This window comes from Bos grunniens, chromosome 7 (assembly GCF_055505025.1).
Source record: "Bos grunniens cultivar Pamir isolate PY7600 chromosome 7, Bosgru_T2T1.0, whole genome shotgun sequence".
Classification (NCBI taxonomy): Eukaryota; Metazoa; Chordata; class Mammalia; order Artiodactyla; family Bovidae; genus Bos; species Bos grunniens.
In genome coordinates this window covers 13,521,368-13,544,452 of record NC_141171.1, presented here as the reverse complement: position 1 = coordinate 13,544,452, position 23,085 = coordinate 13,521,368, and the positions used below count along the sequence as shown (strand labels likewise).

At 39.0% G+C, this 23,085-nt stretch overlaps 3 protein-coding genes across 3 annotated transcripts; all 3 read left to right on the top strand.

The window, feature by feature from the left end:
• Positions 1–6,187: 6,187 nt before the first annotated feature.
• LOC147368490 (olfactory receptor 7G1-like) lies at positions 6,188–7,202 on the top strand. The gene has a single exon (XM_086409167.1). The coding sequence runs from the start codon at positions 6,188–6,190 to the stop codon at positions 7,124–7,126; it is 939 nt and encodes a 312-aa protein (XP_086265293.1). The 3' UTR covers positions 7,127–7,202.
• An 8,791-nt stretch (positions 7,203–15,993) lies between these two features.
• On the top strand, positions 15,994–16,945 carry LOC147368489 (olfactory receptor 7G1-like). The gene has a single exon (XM_086409201.1). It carries the CDS (start codon positions 16,018–16,020, stop codon positions 16,939–16,941), a length of 924 nt encoding a protein of 307 aa, XP_086265327.1. The 5' UTR covers positions 15,994–16,017; the 3' UTR covers positions 16,942–16,945.
• A 5,189-nt stretch (positions 16,946–22,134) lies between these two features.
• LOC147368488 (olfactory receptor 7G1-like) lies at positions 22,135–23,085 on the top strand. The gene has a single exon (XM_086409198.1). It carries the CDS (start codon positions 22,150–22,152, stop codon positions 23,083–23,085), a length of 936 nt encoding a protein of 311 aa, XP_086265324.1. The 5' UTR covers positions 22,135–22,149.

Sequence of the window (23,085 nt, the reverse complement as noted above, 5' to 3'; positions counted from 1 at the left end):
TACAAACTTCCAGTTGTAAAATATGTCACAGGGATGTCATATACAGCATGGAGAAAACAGTCAATAATATTGTAATAACTTGTGACAGATAATAACTAAGACTTATCACGGTGATCATTTCATAAGGTACAAAAATATTGAATCACTAAGTTTTGGAAACTAATGCTGCATTGTATGTCAGTTATAATCAAATAAAACAATAGTAAAGGAAATGTTTTGAATATTTGACCATGAAGTATTTCATTTACTGCTGATTATCTGAAATACCCTTTTTTGAGTTAAGGCCATTTCTTCTATATTTGTTTCACTATTTTTTTATCATCATGGAGGGAAATTTCATTCAGATGCTTTTTCTCCATTTATAGAAAATAATTCTATGTCTTTCTCTTTATAAGTGTGTCAAATCATATTCAAGAATTCTAATACACATATTTTTTCACTTATTCATTCATTCCTTCATCAAATGTTAATTTAGAACACACTGTTGCCAGACCATTTATCATGCTGATGTAGAACAGGGCACAAACAGGTGGAAGTCCCAGTGCTCAGAGAGTGTTCATCCATGAGGGGAGGTGAAATTAATAAAAGAAAGCCTCACTAAAACATAATCAGGAGTCCATAAAGGGGAGCTCTCACGCAATACCACTCATGGGGCATTACCCAAAGGTCTGTCAATTACAGACCCTAGCAGAATAATCATCAGCAGTGAAGAATCAGCAATCACTGACCCCCAAAGAAAAGATGTACCTTGGATCTCCCACAAGGAACTGACCACCCCCATCAACTCAGCCAATGAGATGCTTTCATCACCTGGAAATTTTGCTTTTCTCCAGTGGAATTTTCATTCAAGACAACTGCTCCCAATGTCTTCCTTTTTGTCTGTAAAACAAAATTTTGTCCTTTGTTTGTTGGTCTTGGCCTGTTGCTTTTGCTATAATGTACTTGCCATAATTGCAATGCTATGCTATTCACAAACAAACTACTTTTTGCTAGTAAATAACTCTTTTAAGCTCAAAAGAGGAAACAGGTGACATACAAGAGATATTGTGGAGGACAATGTGATGTATTGATCTTTTAGGAAGATCAATATCTTCCTATGTATCATCTTTTAGGAAGGAAGTAATCATTGCTCCAGTGGCAGAGTATGCTGCTGGCAAACAGCCCTTCACTGGCAACTCCCTTTGGGGCAAACTTCAGAAGAAAGCCACTGCACCCAAAGTCATTCCCTTTTCCAGGGTTGCATCTAATAACTGACTAGTACAGTTATTAAAGGTGTTTAAAGTCCTTCCTCTCTTGCATCAACTTGGAATAGCTCTGAAGGGACAGTCCAGGCTTAAGCTTCCTTTAGGGTCTCTGGAGCCTGACTCTCGGACTCCATTGCACCGACTCACTTTCTCTGCCCACTCTTATTTTCTTACCTTCTCTTCCACAAGGATATATCTAGGAGCACTCCCTCCAAACTCCTGCATGCTAATCCCTTCTCTGTGTCTACCTCTCAGTAACCTAATTCAATGCCATAAGAAAAATATCAACTGACAGATGGTGAAAGATGCTATGGAGAATAGACACTTGGAAGGAAAGTTATGATAAACCTAGACAGCTTACTAAAAAGTAGAGATATCATTTTGCTGACAAAGGAGCATATAGTCAAAGCTATGGTCTTCCCAGTAGTCTTGTACGGGTGTGAGAATTGGACCATAAAGAAGGTTGAGTGCCAAAGAATTGATGCTTTCAAATTGTGGAGTTGGAGAAGACTCTTGAGAGTCCCTTGGACTGCTAGGAGATCAAACCCATCAATCCTAAAGGAAATCAATGCTAAATATTCATTGGAAGGACCAATGCTGAACCTGAAGCACCAATACTTTGGCCACCTGATCGAAAGAGCCAACTCATTGGAAAAGACCCTGGTGCTGGGAAAGACTAAAGGCAAAAGGAAAAGGGTGGTGGGACAGATGATGAGATGGTTAGATAGCATCACTGACTGGACATGAATTTGAGCAAACTCCAGAAGGTGGTGAAGGACAGGCAAGCCTGGTGTGCTGCAATCCATGGGGTTGCAAAGAGTCGGACACAACTTAGTGACTGCACAACAACGAGTAATGGTAAAAAGACAAGAATAAGTAAATGTGTGCAATTTTACACAGAAGGGCAAGAAGACTTGCTGAGAACTTCACATTCTAATACAGGCTTGAAAGAGGCATGGGAGAAAACAACATGTCTTTGTGGAGCAAAAATCAACCTGTGTTCCTGGAGGAAAACTGGATTTTTCAGAATGCACTACCCATTTTTATTCTTTGTTAGATTTAATTTGAAAAAAATCTGTTAGTAATTTTGCAGGAGTAAGAATGCCTTGTGATTTTCCATTCTTCTAAACTTGTGTGCTTCAGGCATCCAGGTTGTTTTGTCCTTATGAAATGAGATAGAGGTTATCCTTTTCTCTATTTTCTAAAATCATACCTTTATTCTATTTTATTTTATTTTTCTGTTGTGTGCAGTCCTTCTCGAGTTGCAGTGAGCAGGGGCTAGTTTTTGTCGCAGTGCATGGGCTGCTCATTGCCGTAGCTTCTCTCATTGCGGAGCGCAAGCTCCAGGTGCACAGGCTTCAGTAGTTGCAGCACGTAGGCTCAGGAGTTGTGGCTCCTGGGCTCAGTTCTCTGTGACACGTGCAATCTTTCCGGACCAGGGATCGAATTCTATGTCCTCTGCATTGGCAAGGGGGATTCTTATCCAATGGACCACCAGGAAAGTCCTTACCTTTATTCTTAATATTACCTCTTCCTTGATTGCTTAGAAGACCTTGCCTCAATTCTGTTTACTTAAGGTTGTATTTCCTCATTAGTTACGCTATTGCACAATTTAATTTGCACAGTGCTTCCTCATAATCAGTTTCCATTTTTATTCTCATAATTGATATCTAGTTTCATATGTGGTTGGAAAAGATGCTTGGTATAGTTTTTACCTTCTTAAATTTGTTGAGACATCTTTTGTGACCTGGCTGGTGATATATACTGGAGAATGTTCTATGTGCCCTTGAAATATAATACACATTATATCACTACGTATAAAATAGACAAACAATATAGACCCATTATATGGCACAGGGAACTAACTCCACACAATAATCTGTAATAACTTGTATGGGGAAAGATGTGATAAAGAATGGATATATATGTATATGTATAAATAAATCAGTTTGCAATATGTCTGAAACTAACACATTGTAAAACAACTATATCCCAATATAAAATAAAAAAAATTTTTTTAAGAATCTGTATTCTGTTGTTTTTGGATAGAATATCTTATAGATACATGTTGATTACCACTAGTCTAATATGTCATTTAAGGCCACTATTTCCTAATTGATTTTTCTGTGTGGATAATCTGTTTGCTGACGTATGTGAAGTGTTAAAGTCATCTACTATTATTGTTTTATTGTGAAATTCTGCCTTTATCTGTTATAGTTTGCTTTATATATTTAGATTCTTAAGTATTAGGTACATATATGTTAATGAGTATTATATCCTCTTCTTTCTTGATTTTCTGTCTTTATAATGTCCTTATTTGTCTTTTATTATAGACTTACTTTAATCTACTTTGTCTGGTGTGAATATTGCTATACTAGCTTTCTTTTCAATTCTATTTTTATGGATATCTTTTCCATTCCCTCACTTTCAGTCTGTGTTCTTTAGCTCTGAAGTGAGTCTCTTGTAAGCAACATATAGGTGGATCTTGTTATTTTATCCAATAAGCCGCCCTATATCTTTTGATTGGTGTATTTAGCTCATTGACATTTAAAGCTATTGATAGGTATGTTGCTATTGTTTAGTAGCTAAGTCATGTCTGAGTCTTTTATAACCCCATGGATGGTAGCCTCCAGGCTCCTCCATTCAAGGGATTTCTCAGGCAAGAATACTGGAGTGGGTTGCCATTTCTTCTCCAGGGGATGTTCCTAAGCTACTTGGGAACCCCTTTGATAAGTATGTACTTATTGCCATTTTGTTACTTGCTTTCTGGTTGTTTTTGTAGTTCTCTGTTCTTTTCATATTCCCTAAGTTTCTTCCCTTTTGGTGTGATGTTTTCATTTAGTGATATGCTTGTGTTCCTGTCTCTCTATTTTTTGGTATCAATAATCCAGCCACCAAGCCATCACGTAGCTTGGTTCAGTTCTCTCTGGGAGGCTTCTTTTGAAACTTTCTGTTGCTCTAAGCTCATAGTCATGGTTTCAAACACTGTCCATAACTCTTATGTTCACTCTCATTTCTCAATAACAAATCTCCACTTCTGCTTTAGTTTCTAAAATTTTATATCTCTTGTTTTTCTGTTATTTTATGTGTTTGAAGGAAGTGAGGTTAAAGTAGTAAGGGATGAAGTTACAACAATATCTTGTTTCCTGTTGGTTTTACTATATCCAGAAAATTGTATGTTAACACATTTCATACAGTAGCAGTGAACAATAGAGGAAATAAATTGATGTGTGCATGTTAAGTTGCTTCACTCATGTCTGATTCTGCTTGACCCTATGGACTGTAGTTTGCAGACTCCTCTGTCCATGGGATTCCCCAAGCAAGAATACTGGAATGGGTTGCCATGCCCTCCTCCAGGGGGTCTTTATGACCCAGGGATTGAACCCATGTCTCTTATGTCTCCTGTATTGGCAGGCAGGTTCACAAGCACATGAAAATATTGAATTCTTTAAAGATGAAAGATAGTTTAATTAATATTAATATGGGATACCAACCCCACTTATTAGATAATGGGTAAAATCTAACTAAATGAACTGAGAGTATGCTTTCACACTAGTGTTTTGCCTTGATCCTGTAACCTCTTACATTTCTATGAAAAACTTAGAAATGGACACGAGCAGAAAAGTAGACAGTGTACACTTGGCCTCACAGAGTCAAGAAAGCAGCCATCCTGAATTTTCCCATGTAGAATCTTCTTAAGTATTTGCACTCCCCTGGGATCACAGCAACATTAAATTGCTTGGTTAACAAGGAGCTTTGGAAATTGAATCTCTAGGGTTCAAGACTGCAATCTATCTGCTACCGCTTCTATCCACAGTTCTTTCCTTGGATATAAGCAGCACACAGACTCCTACCATAGATGACCCTTCCTGCCCAGGAGCTGGTGACTCACTCAGACCCTTTTCTTCCTAAGGACAGATCCTTGGTTTGGTATATCACAGATGTCAGACATCATTTCACTGCGATGCCAGCCAGGTAACCTAATGATCCTTAGTGAATGTTTGGAAATGAGGACAGGTATTTGGGTACAACTTTATCCTGAAAAAGCTATAAAAAGAGTACATACCCCAGATTTCCCTGGTAGCTCTGACAGTAAAGTGTCTGCTACAATGCCGGAGACCCGGGTTCAATCCCTGGGTTGGTAAGATCCCCTGGAGAAGGAAATGGAAGCCCACTCCAGTACTATTGCCTGGAAAACCCCATGGACAGAGGAGCCTGGTAGGCTATAGTCCATGGGGTCACAGAGAGTCGAACATGACAAGCAACTCCATTTTCCACTTTCCACCCCAGATGATTAGAACCAAGTCACTTTTCATAACTTGTCATCTTCAAACTTCTTTTTTATTTTGCATCAATAATTAAGCATCTCTGATTTATGAATACCAATAAATATTTTTAAAAACCAACCAAGGTGTTGGTAACCTTTTCTAGAACTGTTTATGCTCTGCTGTCATCAGCTTTGGGTATTTTTATTGTTACTCAGTCACTTAGTCATGTCTAACTCTGCAACCCCATGGACTGCATCATGACAGTTTCCTCTGTCCTCCACTGTCTCCTGAAGTTTGCTCAAATTCATGTCCACTGAGTCAGTGGTGCTATCTAACCATCTCATCCTCTGCCACCCTCTTCTCCTTTAGCCTTCAATCTTTCCCAGCATCAGGTTCTTTTCCAATAAGTCAGCTCTTTGCATCATGTGGCCAAAGCATTGGAGCTTCAGCATCAGTCCTTCCAATGAATATTCAGGATTGATTTCCTTTAGGATTTTTTTTTTTACATAACACATAAATATGCATGCAGAAGGCTTTCCCTCCCCTCCCCACTCCTTTAGTTTCTTTCCATTCCCAAGATGGTTTATGCTTCTTGTAACACTACTGCTGCTTCCCTAGTGACTACACATTTTATTGTCTTGTTACCACATCTTATTCATCAGATTCATCAGCATCATGGAACCCAGAAACCAAACAGCTGTTTCTGAATTTCTTCTCATGAGACTGACAGAGAATGAAAAACTGAAGACCATCTTATTCAACCTATTCCTGTCCATGTACCTGGTCACTGTCCTGGGAAACCTGCTCATCATCCTGGCTGTCATCTTTGACTCCCACCTCCACACCCCCATGTACTTCTTTCTCTCCCATCTGTCCTTTACAGACATTGGTTTAAGCACAACCATCATCCCAAAGGTCCTGGTAAACATGCAAGCACAGAGTCAAAGAATCACTTACACGGGTTGCCTCACTCAGATCTGTTTTGTCTTGATTTTGGTTTGTTGGGAAAGTTTTCTCCTTGGAGCAATGGCCTATGACCACTATGTGGCTATTTGTCACCCACTGAGGTACACAGTCATCGTGAACCCCCACCTCTGTGTTATGCTGACTCTACTCTCCTTGTTCATTAGCATTGGGAATGCCCTGCTCCACACTCTGATGGTGCTGCCACTATCCTTCTGCAAGGAACTGGAAATCTCCCTCTTCTTCTGTGAAGTTGTTCAGGTCATCAAGCTTGCCTGCTCTGATACTCTCATTAATAATGCTCTTCTTTATTTTGCAATTAGCCTATTAGGTGGCATTCCTGTTTTCGGAATCATTTTCTCTTATACTAAAATAGTCTCCTCTATTTTGAGACAGTCATCAGTGGGTGGAAAGTATAAAACTTTTTCTACCTGTGGGTCTCACCTCTCAGTTGTGTCCTTATTCTATGGGACAGGTTTTGGAGTGTACATTTGTTCTGCAATTCCTGACTCTCCCAGGAAGACTGCAGTGGCTTCATTGATGTACACCATGGTCACTCCCACGATGAACCCCTTCATCTACAGCCTGAGGAACAAAGACATGAAGGGAGCTTTGAGGAAACTCTTCAGTAGAGTACCTACTATTCTATGATTGTGTCATTTTCTAGGTCTCTGATGTTTGACATAAACTTCCCATTCTCTAATATAAGGTTTTGGTTAGAGCCAGTAGAAGCTGAATCTGAGGCAGAGGTTCATGGTATAGTAATTTTGTGGGGAATGTTCCCAGCACGAGGGAAGTGGGGAAAGGTGTGTAGGTCAAGGGAAGAATTTAAACAAGTCTGTGTACATGAAGAAATAGATTCTGCCTGCTTCCTTGGATGACACCATGTAAATTGTACCCCAGAGTAAAGCATATTTACAAGACATCGTGGTTGATCTTTCACACCTCAGTTCAGGGATCTTTAAGACCAGTCACTGGTAAATTGGACATATGTTAGGCAACATTAGCATCCATAACACTTGACTTCATTATCCATAAAATTTTGTGATTAGATTATCTCAGCAGTTTGAAATGATTGTGGAATATTTGAAGTTGATCAGTGAGGAAAATTTTCTTGCTAATAAAGAAATCCTGACTCTTAATATGCTCAAACAATAAAGATAATTATCTTTCATCACAAGGATTTCAGAGGCAGGAAATGTGCAGGAACAGGAAATTAGAGATTCATTCATTCCTCCATGAAGAGGCTTCATATTAGGTTGATGCCCCTCATGGACTCAGATGGCTGAAATAGATTCAGGCATATCTAGACATGATTACTGGAGACAAACAAAACTGACTGTCCTTCAATGAGTCTGTTGTTAATTGAAGTTCTATTTATAATAGATATTTCCATGGCATCACCCATAAGGTATTACCTTCAATCTTATCACTGAGAAATGGATCATATGCCACCTACTTAATCCAATTCCTGATATTTGAAATTGATTATTCTTGAGCCTTATGCTTGCCATTTGTAGTTTAATTACTGCTGGAAAGTTAATCTCTATAAGAACAATAAACACTTAGGACAATGCCTCAATAAAATTTAAGTAGTGTTATTGTGTTTCATAAGTTTCCTATACCCTTGAGTCCTTGTATTTTTTCCATTGTTTCAGCAATTTGATTTTTAAAAATTTTTACCTTTTATTGTGGACCACTTTTAAAGTCTTTACTGAATTCATTACAATATTGCTTCTGTTTTATGTTTTGGGTTTTTTGGCCACAATGCATTTGGGATCTTATCCCCCCCAAGCAGTATTGAATCCCCATCACCTGCAAAAGTCTTAACCACTGGAATTCCAGGGAAGTCTTTGATTTGTTTTCTTTTATTCTTATATTTATCAGGTTTTCCCTGATAAATATTTGAGTAATATAATAAAATAAATCATTGTTTTGTAGGCAGGGAAAATGTTTTTAATCTTCCTCTGGCATCTTATTTGCTATGAAATTTTTCATTGGCTTATTCCTAAGAATGTATCTGTTTTCACTTTTCTTTTAGTCATCTTTTTTATTTTTAGTTTTTTATTTTAATTAATTTATTTTTTTAAGTGAAGGATAATTGCTTTATAGAATTTTGTTGTTTTCTGTCAAATATCAATAAGAATCAGTCATAGGTATATATATGTCCCCTCCCTCTCAAACCTTCCTCCCATCTCCCTCCCCATCCCACACCTCTAAATTATTACAGAGCCCCTGTTTGAGTTATTGCTGTGTTTCTTACACATTTTGGTAGAGTCAACACAGAGGAACATCATTGAATAAATTTAACTGTGTCATGGATGTCTTAGTGTATTGCGTTTAGTCTTAGGGCTCTCATGGAAAACTTCTTCATGTGTCTCTAAGAGGAAAGTTATTCTATGAAGAACTACTTTCCTTTGACAAAGAGATGTTGAGAGTAAGACAAGAGAGAAGAAAAGGGAAGTAGAGAAGATCAGTGAGATCACCTTCCCAGAAGGACGAAAATTTGAGGCCATCAGTCAGAACCACATTGGGTGAGGTGGTAGAAACAGTGGAACTGTCGAGGGAGAGTGCAGGGAGTGGTGAGGAACTTTTTTTGTGTGTGTGTGAGGAACTTTAACAAAGTGAAGAACCTTGTTCACTGTAGATTGTGGTTAGTTGCGTCTGATTCTTTGTAACTCTTCGGATTGTAGTGTGCCAGTCTCCTCTGTCCTTGGGATTTTTCATGCAAGAATACTGGAGTGGGTTGCCATTCCTCCTCCAGAGGAATCTTCCCGACCCAGGGATCAAGCCTGTGTTTCCTCAATCTCCTGCATTGCAGGCAGATATCTTTACCCACTGAGCCACTGGGGAAGCCAGAGGGGTCGTTTTACTTTCAGCACCACAACTGGGAAACAGCTCCCTGCTTGGCCCTCTTGTTAACTCCAGAGCTTCCTTCATTGAGGTTCACAAAACAGCTGCAGATTTGAATAACGTTAGACCTTAGTTCATACTGAGAGTTCCCTGATCTTTAGCAAGAACTGTGGATTTCGAGCCTCAGGGGAATGGGGCATGTGAAGGATGAGAGAATTTTTAATAAACATTTTGTGAGACTATGATGACCTGAGATGCATAACTTTCATATGAGGACATGGGGAAATATAATTACATTTAGAATTGGAAATACAGAAGGATCTTTCCTCAGTTTTACTCATTAAAGTAGCATATGCAAAGTGGTGCTTAAAGTCTATGTGTAGTTCTGTGAGAATGGTAACATAATAGCCATGCATGTACCTACCCTATCCTGAAATTAAATAAATAAAACAATCCCTTAATTATAGAATGCAATTTTTCTCCCACCTACATCACACTCTCCCCTCCCAATGACAAACAAAATCTTGACTTTTTAATTGTTTTTCTTTCATTTGATCTTCTGTTAGGTTGACTCCTGTGAATTTGCCATTATTTGATCATGTTTGCACCATAAAACTGACAATAGGATGAAATATCACTGTCTGATCACCTCTGTATGTATTCCTTTGCAATTTATAACTTGATGACTCATTAAAATTTAATTGTTATGCTTTAACCTTTTATCTTGATTTTTTCTCATTATTGCACTTGGGAGATTTCAATGTTATCTTGGAGTGTATCAGTAAATAATTAATTTGCAATATTCTGTATATTTACATTGTGTTTGGAGACTTCAAAATAGATATTTTTTATCATATTGATGGAAATTTTGTTTGTAGCTAATTTTATGCTGTTATGAGTAAATCTGAGTATTCTTTTCTATTTCTCATGGTAGCATGAGGGGATCCATATCGTCATCAACACGTTTTCATTTATAGTAACAATGTAAAAATTACTTCATCAACAGACATACCTCTTATTATTACATAACTGAGAGGCTTTTGATGCATTTATTTTCTTTCAAATATCTAATTGTGATAGACCTACTGAGTTGTTCATAATTTTCTCATTAATTCATATGAGCTTTTTTTTTTACATAATCAAGATATTAGTGTTAGTTATACAAAATCAACCCTGACTATTCATTGGAAGGACTGATGCTAAAGCTGAAGCTCCAATGCTTTGGCCACCTGATGCAAAGAGCCAACTCATTGGAAAAGATCTCTGACGCTGGTAAAGATTGAAAGCAAAAGGAGAAAAGTGAGGCAGAGGATGAGATTGTTAGATAGCATCACCAACTCAATGGACGTGAATTTGGGCAAACTCCAGGAGATAGTGGAAGACAGAGGAGCCTGGCGTGCTGCAGTTCTTGGGGTCACAAAGGGTTGAACACAACTTAGTAGCTGAACAACAAAAACCATACCAACTGCAAAATTATTTCTTAAGTGTATGACTTCTTTTTGGATATCTTATACAGTTTTATTTTGTATGAACACAAGTGCATTGTTTAGTTGCATAGTTAATAGCTGTTAATACTTTACATAATGGCATCAGTTAACAGGTCTTATTTATGAAAACAACAGGGTTTCCCTGGTAGTACAGCTGGTAAAGAATCTGCCTGCAATGCAGGAGACCCCTGTTCGATTCATGGGTCAGTAAGATCCCCTGGAGAAGGGATAGGCTACCCATTCCAGTATTCTTAGGCTTCCCTGGTGGCTCAGCTGGTAAAGAATCCACCTGCAATGCAGGAGACCTGGGTTTGAATGAAAACAATAGTACTTCAGTCTGAAGAATTCCCAGTCTTGGCTTTTACATTTGAAATATGAATTTAGTTTTCCCTTTGATGTTAAGCAGGATCCAAATTCATTTTTATGTACCTGTATAAACTTCCCATTTATGTATAGATTTCTTTATGGATTCTATCTTCTGGTCAATAGGTCTTCTATTTATCCCTGAGCCAATATAAAACATTTTAATTATTCTAGCTCACTAGACTAATAAAAATAAATTTATTGTGGTAACAGAGAAGCTTCAGACTCTGTTGATTACAATCACAAGGTACATTGTGTCATAACTTGAATGCTTCTCTGATAACTTATGATGCAGTGTAAAAACATTGGTAATCAAGGGCCAGAATTTCAATGAATTGCCCATTATAATGAGGTCAGAATATTCAATCTACTACTTTGGGGAAAGTGATACTGAAATTCTATAAAGGGAATGGAAAATGCCTATAACATGCTCAGTCTATTTTTAAAATTTTAGTAAAATATATAACATGAAATTTCCAATCTTAATGATTTTTAAGTGTGCAGTTTTGTGGCATAATTGCATTCATCATGTTATGCTGTCATCACCAAGATTTGTTTCCACGTGTTTTTCATCGCCTCAAACTCTCCCCCAACCTCAGTCCCTGGCAAATTGTAGTCTAATTTCTGTTTCTATAAATGTTTCTACTCTAGTCATTGCATATAAATGGAATGATACAATAAATGTCTTTTTTTCTTTTTCAATTTCCTCTTGTTAAGAAGCTATTTTTTTTTAATTCTTTATTGGATTTGTTACAATATTGCTTCTCTTTTTTTAATGTTTTGGTTTTTTGGCTGTGAGGCATGTAGGATCTTATCTCTCCAACCAGGGATCAAACCCACACCCTCTGCGCTGATGGACAAAGTCATAACCACTGAACTATCAGGGAAGTCTGTCTTTTTCAATTTCCTACTGTGAAGTTTTTCAAACATACAGGAAAGTTGAAAGAATGATATAGTGAACACCCATTTGCCCACCACCTACATTGAATAGTTAACTTTTTGCGATATTTGCTTTATTGATCTATGTACACTATTTTTTTCTTTTTTGTTGTGTTAAAATACACATAACATAAAATTTACCACCTGAACCATTTCTGAGTTCACAGTTTAGTAGTGTTAATCATAAGAACATTTTAGTCTTGCAAATCAGAAACTCTATTCTCTTAAAATAAGAATTCTCCTTTTCTGCCTCTTCACAGACCTAGATAACTACTGTTCTATTTTCTACTTCTATGAATTTCAGTACTTTAGACGGTTCATATAAATGAAATCTGTCTTTTTGTGACTGACTTGTTCCACTTAGCCTAATGTTCTCAATTCTCATCCATATTGTTGCATATGTCAAAATTTCTTTCCTTTCCAAGACGGAATAATATTCCATTGTCTGCAAATAGCACATTTTGTTTATCCATTCATCCATTGGGTCACTCCCACTTCCTGATTATTATAAATTGTGCAACTATGAACGCTCGGCTGGTAAAGAATCTGATTGCAATGCGGGAGACCCCGGTTCGATTCCTGGGTTGGAAAAATCCGCTGGAGAATGGACAGGCTATCCATTCCAGTATTCTTGGGCTTCCCTGATGGTTAAGCTGGTATAGCTGGTAAAGCTGCAAAAGAATCTGCCTGCAATGTGGGAGACCTGAGTTCAATCCCTGGGTTGGGAAGATCCCCTGGAGAAGGAAACAGCTACCCATTCCAGTATCCTGGCCTGGAGAATTCCACGGACTGTACAATACAGGGGGTCGAAAAGAGTTGGACACAACTGAGCCACTTTCACTTTCATGAACAAGTTCAGTTCAGTCACTCAGTCCTGTCTGACTCTTTTTGGGTGTATGTGTGAGTTAAGGTTTATTTGGGACAAAATGAGAAGTATAGCCCCAAAGACAGCATTTCAGATAGCTGAGAAACTGCTCCAAAGAGGTAGAGGGGAAGGTCAGTGTTACATATGATTTTAGTGAAGAGGGTACATGCAGTCAAGCACACATTTTGGTAGAGGCTTGCTGCTAGTCTCATGTCTGACTTTACAACCCCAGGGACTGCAGCACGCCAGGCTCCCCTCTCCACCACAAACTGCCAGAGCTTACTCAAACTCATGTACAAAGTTGTGGAAATGTCTCTTAGAATCTTAATTTAAAATTTTTAAAGAATCATTATTTTTTAAGTCTTTATTGAATTTGTTACAGTATTGCTTCTGTTTTATGTTTTGGCTTTTTTTGGCCATGAGGCATGTTGGATCTCCATGAGAGATGGAGACCATGAGGTCTATGAAGGAGATAAGGGTTTGATCCCTGTGGTAAGATCCCTGGTCGGGGAACAAAGATTTCCACCCCCACCATGCCTCGCATCCAAAAAAAACAAAAACATAAAAATAGAAGCAATATTGTATCAATAGCAAATTTCCACCTGGGCCCTTGACAGCTAAAATTTTAAATCTTTATATCATGTGTATTTTTCTGTTATTTTATGTGTTTGGAGCAAATGATGTTAAGAAGGTAAGGGATGACATTACTAATGCCATCTTTTCTCTTGTTAGTTTTAATATATTAAGAAAATTGTAGGTTAATATAGGCCATATTGTAGCAGTGATAAATCCATAGATACATGAAAATATTTAATTCCGTAAAGATGAAAAATAGTTTAATCAATATTAATGTGCAGTACCACCTCCACCTATTAGATAATGGATAAATCTATATAAATGTACTCAGATTACACTTGCCCCCTATTGTTTTACCATGACTTTTTAACTGCTTATGAGTCTGTGAAAAACTAAGGAATGGACATGAGCAGGTACAGATGTTGAAAAGTGGGTAGTCTGTACTTAGCCTGAATTTCTGCAGTGTAGAGTCTTTTTATTTACTTGTTTGTTTGCTTATGATTTCACTGTGTCTTCATTGCTGCACACAATCTTTCTCTAGTTGTGGCGAGCAGGAGCTCTTCTTCGTTGCAGTGCACAGGCTTCTCATTGCGGTGGCTTCTCTTGTTGCAGACACAGTCTAGGTGCATGGGCTTCAGTAGTTGTGGCTCATGGGCTCTAGAGCACAGGTTCAGTAGTTATGGTACATGGACTTAGTTGCTCAGCGGCATTTGGGACTGTACCAGATCAGAGATCTAACCCGAGTCCCCTGCGTTAGCAGACAGATTATCCATTGTACACCAGGGAAGTCCCAGTGTAGAGTGTTGACCTACAGGTTTGCACTGTCCTGGGATCACAATGACAATAAATTGACTGGTTAATAAGGAGCTTTGGAAATTGAATCTCCGGAGTTCCAGACTGCATGAGTTCCATCTGCCTGTGACCATCTCAATCAACAGTTCTTTCTCAGAAAAGAAACAGCACACCTGAGACTCCTCATAACAGATCCCTCCTGTCCAGGAGCTGGTGACTCACTCAGACCTTCTGTTCTTTCTAAGGACAGCTCTTCCAAACCAGACACGTGAAGCATCATTCCACTGTGATGTCAGCCAGGTAACCTAACCTCCCTCTGTCAATGTTTGGAAATTATAGCAAGTATTTTGCAATAGGTACATCCAGGGGAAGCTGTGAAGAGCGTACATATATTAGATGATCACAGCTAAGTCATCCATGGGTCTCCTGCCAAACTGTTTGTCATCTTCTTCAATATTTCCTTGTACTTTGCACCAGTACTCAAAAACCTTTCATTTATTAATATTTTACTGACTCCCTGCTATGACAAGGACCACTTCTTCCTGAGTAGAAAGTTGCCCATTCTCAGTGAGGGTGATTTTGAAGAATTGTCTGACATTTCTTTGTGTTTCTTTAATATGGGAGGTGTGCAAAAAAAGTTGATAAATTTCACCTTATCAGCCCATTCCTGGTCCTTGACACACCTAGGAATTATCTCTGTTGTTTGAGTCTGAGGTCACTGGGGATTCAGACAGAATCTTCAACTGCCTCCCTAGTCTGTTTCTTCTTATAAAATTACCAAATGTTTTAAATAATCAGAGCAGCATAGATATCAATAGAATGTTGTTGCTCAGTTACTCAGAGAAGGCAATGGCAACCCCACTCCAGTACTCTTGCCTGGAAAATTCCATGGGCGGAGGAGCCTGGTAGGCTGCAATCCATGGGGTCGTAAAGAGTCGGACATGACTGAGTAACTTCACTTTCACTTTTCACTTTCATGCATTGGAGAAGGAATGGCAACCCACTCCAGTGTTCTTGCCTGGAGAATCCCAGGGACGGGGGAGCCTGGTGGACTGCCATCTACGGGGTCTTACAGAGTCAGACACGACCTAAGTGACTTAGCAGCAGCAGCTCAGTTGCTGCCTTATGTAACTCTTTTGCAACCCCATGGATTATAGCCCACCAGACTCTTCTGTCCAAGTGATTTCCAAGGCAAGAATACTGGAGTGGGTTGCCATTTCCTTCTCCAGGGGATCTTCCCAAAGCAGGGATCGAACTTGTGTCTCCTGCATTGCAGGTGGGTTCTTTACCAGTGAGCCACCACGAAAATCCTATAGATAGACTACTACAAGTTACCCGTGTCAGATTCATGTTGATGTATGGCAAAACTAATACAATATTGCAAAGTAATTAGCCTCTAATTAAAATAAATAAACTTAAATTAAAAAAAACAGTCACCTCTTAACCATTTCCAGGTTTAATTTTGATTATTGACTGTTATATCAGCTTTAGGTTCTTTTTACAGTAACAGAAAATTATGCACCAGAAGACTTTCCTTTCTCACCACCCTCCATTAGTCCCCTTCCCTTCCCAGGGTGCTTTCTTCCTCTTGTGATAGACCTGCTGCTTGTCTAGGGATGATATATTTTATTTTCTATTTCATCTTTTTCATCAGATTTATCAATAACATGGAGCTCAGAAACAAAACGGGTGTTTCAGGATTTCTTCTCATGGAAGTGACAGAGGATCCAAAACTGCAGTCCCTTGTCTTCAGCCTGTTCCTGTCCATGTACCTGGTCACTGTGCTGGGAAACCTGCTCATCATCCTGGCCATCAACTATGACCCCCACCTCCACACCCCCATGTACTTCTTCCTCTCCAATCTATCCTTTACTGACATCTGTTTAAGTACAACCACAATCCCAAAGATGCTGATGCACATCCACACACAGAACCAAAGCATCTCTTACGCAGGCTGCCTCACGCAGGTCTGCTTTGTCCTGGTGTTTGCAAGTTTGGATAGTTGTATTCTTTCAGCAATGGCCTATGATCGCTATGTGGCCATTTGTCATCCACTGAGGTACGCTGTCATCATGAACTCTCATCTCTGTTGCTTGTTGATTCTTCTTTCTCTGTTTACTAGCATTGTGGATGCCCTACTCCACAGTCTGATGCTCTTGCAGCTGTCCTTCTGCACAGATCTTGAAATCCCCCTCTTCTTCTGTGAAGTTGTTCAGGTCATCAAGCTTGCATGCTCTGATACCCTCATCAACAAAATCCTGATATATTTTGCATCTAGCATATTAGGTGGTATTCCTGTATGTGGAATCGTTTTCTCTTATATTCAGATAGTGTCCTCTGTGTTGAGAATAGCATCAGTAAGTGGAAAGTATAAAGCTTTTTCCACCTGTGTGTCTCACCTCTCAATTGTGTCCTTATTTTATGGGACAGCTTTTGGTGTGTACGTTAGCTCTGCTTTTAGTAATTCCTCCAGAAACACTGCGGTGCTTTCAATGATGTACACCGTGGTCCCTCAAATGATGAACCCCTTCATCTATAGCCTGAGAAACAGGGATGTGAAAAGTGCCTTGAGGAAACTTGTCAGTATCTAGGACATCTTTTCTTCTGGGATATCTCATTTGCTTTGCACTGGGGTTTCTGGAATGAGTCAGAGTGATAGAAAAACTGGGCAAGCCAGAATGTTTGCCTGGTTCTTTCACCACCAAATTCTTGAAAATAACTATGTAACATAATGAAAAGTTCATTTTAACTTTGGGTTTTGATTGCTATGAGAGCCTTAGCTTGACTATATGGAGTATGACTGCTTCTAAGAAGTTCACCCTTATAAGCGCTACTTAGGACAATGCCTGGTGCCTAGTAAGTACACAATAAAGTTAACTAGTATCACCGTGTTCCATACTTGCCTATATTCACCAGTTTTGTAAACTTAATGTTCTCACATATTTTTATCACTTGCCTCAGCAACAAGATTAGTTTTCCTTCATGTTATGTTTATCAGCTGCTTTTTCTAATCTGCATAATGAAATAAAATAAGTTGTGTTCAGGTACTCAGGGTAATTATTGATAATCTTCTAACATCTTATTTGCTTTGAGCTTTCTCATTGGCCTATTTATAAGAATGTGTCTGAGTTTTCAGTTCTCTCCTCAGTCATCTTATATTGCTGTACTTCTTACATGCCACTGGTGGAATCTGAAAAAAAAAAAACATTAAAATGGATTGTATCATTGATGTCATAGAGGACTGGTTGCAGTCTTGGGGATCTTAATGCAAAACTTTTTTTCTATTTTAATTGTATTTGTTTATTTTTTACTGCACAGGGTCTGCTTTGCTTTGCACAGGCTTGCTCTAGCTGCAGCCAGCAGGGGCTGCTCTTCATTATGATGCTAGGACTTCTCATTGTGGTGGTTTCTTTTGCTGAGGAGCACAGGCTCTAGGCTTCAGGAGTTGCAGCATATGGGCTCAGTAGTTTTGGCTTTCTGGCCCTAGAGCACAGGCTCATTAGTTGTGGTACATGGGCTCAGTAGTTGTGGTACACAGGCTTAGTAGTTCCATGGCACATGGAACCTTCCCAGACCAGAGATCGAACCCATGTCCTCTGCATTGGCAAGAGGACTCTTTTTTTTAAATTAATTTATTTTTAACTGAAGGATAGTTGCTTTACAGAATTTTGTTGTTTTCTGTCAAACGTCAACATGAGTCAGCCATAGGTATACATATGTCCCGTCCTCTTGAACCTCCCTCTCATCTCCCTCCCCATCCCACCCCTCTAGGTTGATACAGAGCCCAGCAGGAGGATTTTTATCCGCTGTACCACCAGGGAAGTCCAATGCAAAGCGTTTTAATGTGTCTTTATGAGGAAATTTATTCTATGGTGAACTATATTCTTTTGAAATGAAGATGTTGAATTAAAGACAAGAAAGGAAAAAAAGGGGGGATTTGATAAGGACAGTGACACTACTTTTCCTATGAGCATCAAAAAGCAAGGCCATAAGTTAGAATTATCTCTGTGAGGATGCAGGTGAAACAATGGAGATCTCAAAGGAGAGCTGAAGGAGTGACTGCGGAAACTTCTGTTCTCCTCATTGGTGGTTGAAGGGTTGTTTTATTTTCAGCACCAAAACTGGAGAACAGCTCCCTGGCTGCCACACAAGCAGAGCTTCCCCCACAGAACAGATGCAGAAGTAGTTCACCTGGGACTTCCCCGGTGGTCCAACGGTTAAGAATCCACCTGACAATGCAGGAGACATGGGTTCAATCCCAGGAAAACCCCACATGCTTAGAGGTAACTAAGCCGCTGCACCACACTTACTGAGCCCATGCCCTAGAACCCACGCTCCACAACAGAATCCGCTGCAATAAGAAGACGGTGCACCGCAACTAGAGGGTAGTCCCCGCTCGCTGCAACTCGAAAAAGTCCATGCACAACAACGAAGACCCAGCACAGCCAAAAATAAACAAATGAAAGTGTGAAAATGTTAGTTGCTCAGTCATGTCCAACTCTTTGTGACCGCATGGACTATAGCCCGCCAGGCTCCTCTATCCATGGGATTTTCCAGGCAAGAATACTGAAGTGGGTTGCCATTTCCACCTCCTGAGCATCTTCCCCACCCAGGGATCGAACCTGGGTCTCCCCATTGCAGGCAGACTGTTTACCATCTTTTAATATAAAAAGAAACAGATCATCTGAGACCTTTGTACTAAGATTTCTCTGACCTCCAGCAAGAACTACTGACTTTGAACCTCTGGGGGAGACTTGTGGAGAACCTGCGTTCATTTTTACACCCATAACTCTGTTTGATATTTTTCAAAAAGTATGACCCATTTTTATTTAAAAGTTGAAAGAATTTCTAAAACTTTTACATTGAATGAAAATTTTTAATAGGCACTATGAGATTCTGAAGACCTCTGAAATCTGAGATGCTTGACTTCAATATTAAACAACATGGGAGAATGTGTTTAGAATTATGAAGATAGCAGGCCTTTCCCCAACTTCTTAAATATAGTATATGCTAAGTAGTGCATAAGATTTATCTGTAGTTTTGAAAGAATAGATAAGAACATGATATGAACCTATATATAAGGGTTAAAAATACAGCAATGTCATTACCACAGAATCCACCTGAAGTGTTTCACAGTCACAACACCCTCTCCTCTTCCAGTACAAACACTACCCTTAACTAACTTTCTTTGAAATTATTCTTTTGGGTTGAATCCTACGAAATTGCCAATATTTTATCATATTTGTCCTATGAAACTGGCAATAGAATTAAATTTCATTGTATTATCTCCCCAATATATGTTCCTGCCCAATTTATAAATTGACTTCTTTTCAAACTTACTGGAAGTTTAATATAATGTATGAGTTTTTTAATCTCGATTGCTTCTCTCATTATGGCACTTTGAGATTTAATCAAGTTGTTGGGCATATCAGTAACGAATTTATTTCTAATCCTTTGTATTTCAACATTATGTATGGTGACTTTTCAAAGTAAGCATCCTGCCCAATATTGATGAAAATTTTGTTTGTAATTTTTTTTCACTATTAAAAATAAACCTGAGTATTCTTGTATATATTTCTTGGTGGAAATGAGACAAGTTTTATGTTTGCAATGAAATTACTGAGTGTAAGTGGGTATGAATGTTCCTTTGAGTTGTACCAAAGAGTTCTCCTAAGTGACGGAAACAAGTACACACACTTTCTGATGAAGGCTTGGTGATCTGTATCACAACTGATACACTTTCAAGTAAACTGATAACCTAATGTAAAAATCATTTCATTAATTGACATATCTCTTTTTATTATTTGGTTGAGAGTTTTTTCCACATATTAATTTCTGTTTCTTGTAAATATATGTTTGTGATATCTCAAATGAGTTCTCTTTTTTATCTTTTTTTAAATTTTTATTTATTATTTGGCTGCGCTTGGTCTTAGTTGTGGCATTTGGGATCTTTAGTTGCAGCATTTGGGATCCAGTTCCCTGACCCGGGATCGAACACAGGCCGCCTGCATTGGGAGCTTGGAGTCTTAGCCACTGGACCACCAGAAGTCCTTCTTTTTCTTTTTAATTCACATGAGTTCTTTATATAATTTCAACCCACACTCCCCTAAAATACACCAAAATGTACAGTGAAACTATCATGAAGAGATTAGAAAAGATGGTTGTGAAAGCTAAAAAAAAAAAAAGGAGTATCAGACTTTTATGTGTTGACCACAGACAATTGTCAGGAAATAAATTATTATCTGCTATAGAAATATACACAGTGAAAATTCAGTTTGAGGAGACATTAGTGACTGTTGAAGAGAAAAACTCCTGAGAGTTTCCAATTTTATAATAACATTTAAAGATATACTAATTATATGCACATATATAACTATATTTTCACATATAAACTTGGTATTAGACTTTGTGATGTAACTAATTAGGTAGAGATTCCTTTGCTCATATTGCAAAAAGGAAAACTGGAATCCAATTAGAGAAAGATGATGTGCTCATATTTAAAGAATTAGAAAAGGAGGTGAGCAGACTCAGATGCAAAAAACTACAAGGTATACAACTGGTCTCATAGGATCAGGAAAGCAGCTACTCTGATTCCTCCTTTCCAGAGTCTTGGCCTTTACAGATTTGCACTGCCCTGGGATCACAGTGACAATCAAATTGTTTGGCTAATGAGGAGCTTTGGAAATTGAACCTCTAGGGATACAGAGACAGTATACTGCCTGTGACCACCTCATTCAACAATGCTTTCTGTGAAAAGTTACAGCACACCTAAGCCTACTCGCATCCGTGATCCCTCTTGCCCAGGAGCTCTGGTCTCACTCAATCCTTCTGCCATTCCCGAGGACACATCTCCTATGTGGCAAGTCAAAGAAGACATCGAGCATCATTCCACTGTGATGCCAGCCAGGTATCCTAACGTCTCTCAGTGAGTATTTGGACGTGAAGTCAGGTATTATGCAACAGGCTCATCCAAGGGAAGCTGTGAGGAGAGTACCTACATCAGACGGTTTAGAACTAAGCCACCCGCAGTCCTCCTGTCTGTCAGTCATCTTCTTCATGTGTTTCTTTGTACTTAGCACCAATGCTAAAGCATCTCTCATTTACTCATATTGTACTCACTCTACTATGACCAGGAGCATCTCTTTCTGAGTAGAAATCTGTCTTTTTTAAATCAGGTGGACTGTTATCATTCTCTAACATTCACTTGCAATCTTGTGGTAAGAAAATTGGTAAAGCTCACCTTATCATGCTATTGCTGGTTCGTGACATACCCGTGTATTACCTCAATTGCCTGCCTCTGAGGTCTCAGGGGATCCAGATAAAATGTTCAAGCAGCCTCTCCCTGTTTCTCGTCATAAAATGGCCAGGTTTTAAATAGCTAAAACAATATACACAGTGTAATTTTTTAATGACACCTGTTAACCCTTTCCAGAATTAACATTTGTTGATGCTGCTATGTCAGCTTAAGGTTTTTTTAACTGAAAAAAAGTTTTTAAAGAAACAGAATAATTCACATACACAAGATGCACTTTTTTTTTTTTTTTGCCACACCACACAGCATGGGGGATCTTAGCTCCCTTAACAGGGATGGAACCCATGGCCCCTGCACTGGAAGGGCAGAGTCTCAACCACTGGACTGCCAGAGAAGTCCCAGGCACATCTTTTTAATTGCCCTCTTTCAATCTGCTTCCCTTATTCTTTAGATGTTTTTGCTTCTGGTGACACTCTTCCTTCTAGTCTAGAAAACACACGTTTGATTGTATTATCATTCCACCTTTTCCATCAGATTTATCAACAGTATGGAACAGAGGAATAAAACACATGCTTCAGATTTTCTTCTCATGGAAGTGACAGAGGATCCAAAGCTGCGGTCCTTCCTTTTCAGCCTCTTCTTGTCCATGTATCTGGTCACAGTCCTGGGAAATCTGCTCATCATCCTAGCCGTCAGCTCTGACTCCCACCTCCACACCCCCATGTACTTCTTTCTCTCCAATCTGTCTGTTAACGACATCTGTTTAACCACTACCACAATCCCAAAGATGCTAGTGAACATCCAAACACAGAATCAGAGCATCACTTATACAGGCTGCCTCACGCAGATCTGCTTTGTCCTGGTGTTTGCTAGTTTGGAAAGTTCTCTCCTTGCAGTAATGGCCTATGACCGGTATGTGGCCATTTGTCACCCACTGAGATATAGTGTTATCATGAGCCCCCGCCTCTGTGGGCTGGTGATCTTACTCACCCTGTTTATTATTATTATGGATGCCCTGCTCCACACTCTGATGCTGTTACAGCTGACCTTCTGCACAGACCTGGAAATCCCCCTCTTCTTCTGTGAAGTTGTTCAGGTCATCAAGCTTGCATGTTCTGATACCCTCATTAACAATATCCTGATATATTTGGCAACTAGCATATTTGGGGGTATTCCTGTGTGTGGAATTATTTTCTCTTATATTCAGATAGTGTCCTCTGTCTTGAGAATGCCATCAGCAAGTGGAAAGTATAGAGCGTTTTCCACCTGTGGGTCTCACCTCTCAGTTGTGTCCTTATTCTATGGGACAGGTTTGGGGGTGAACATTAGTTTTGCTCTTACTAACTCTTCCAGAAACACTGCCGTGCTTTCAATGATGTACACTGTTGTTCCTCAAATGATGAACCCCTTCATTTATAGCCTGAGGAACAGGGACATGAAAGAAGCCTTGAGGAAACTCATTGTTAAGACTCCTTTTCTGTGA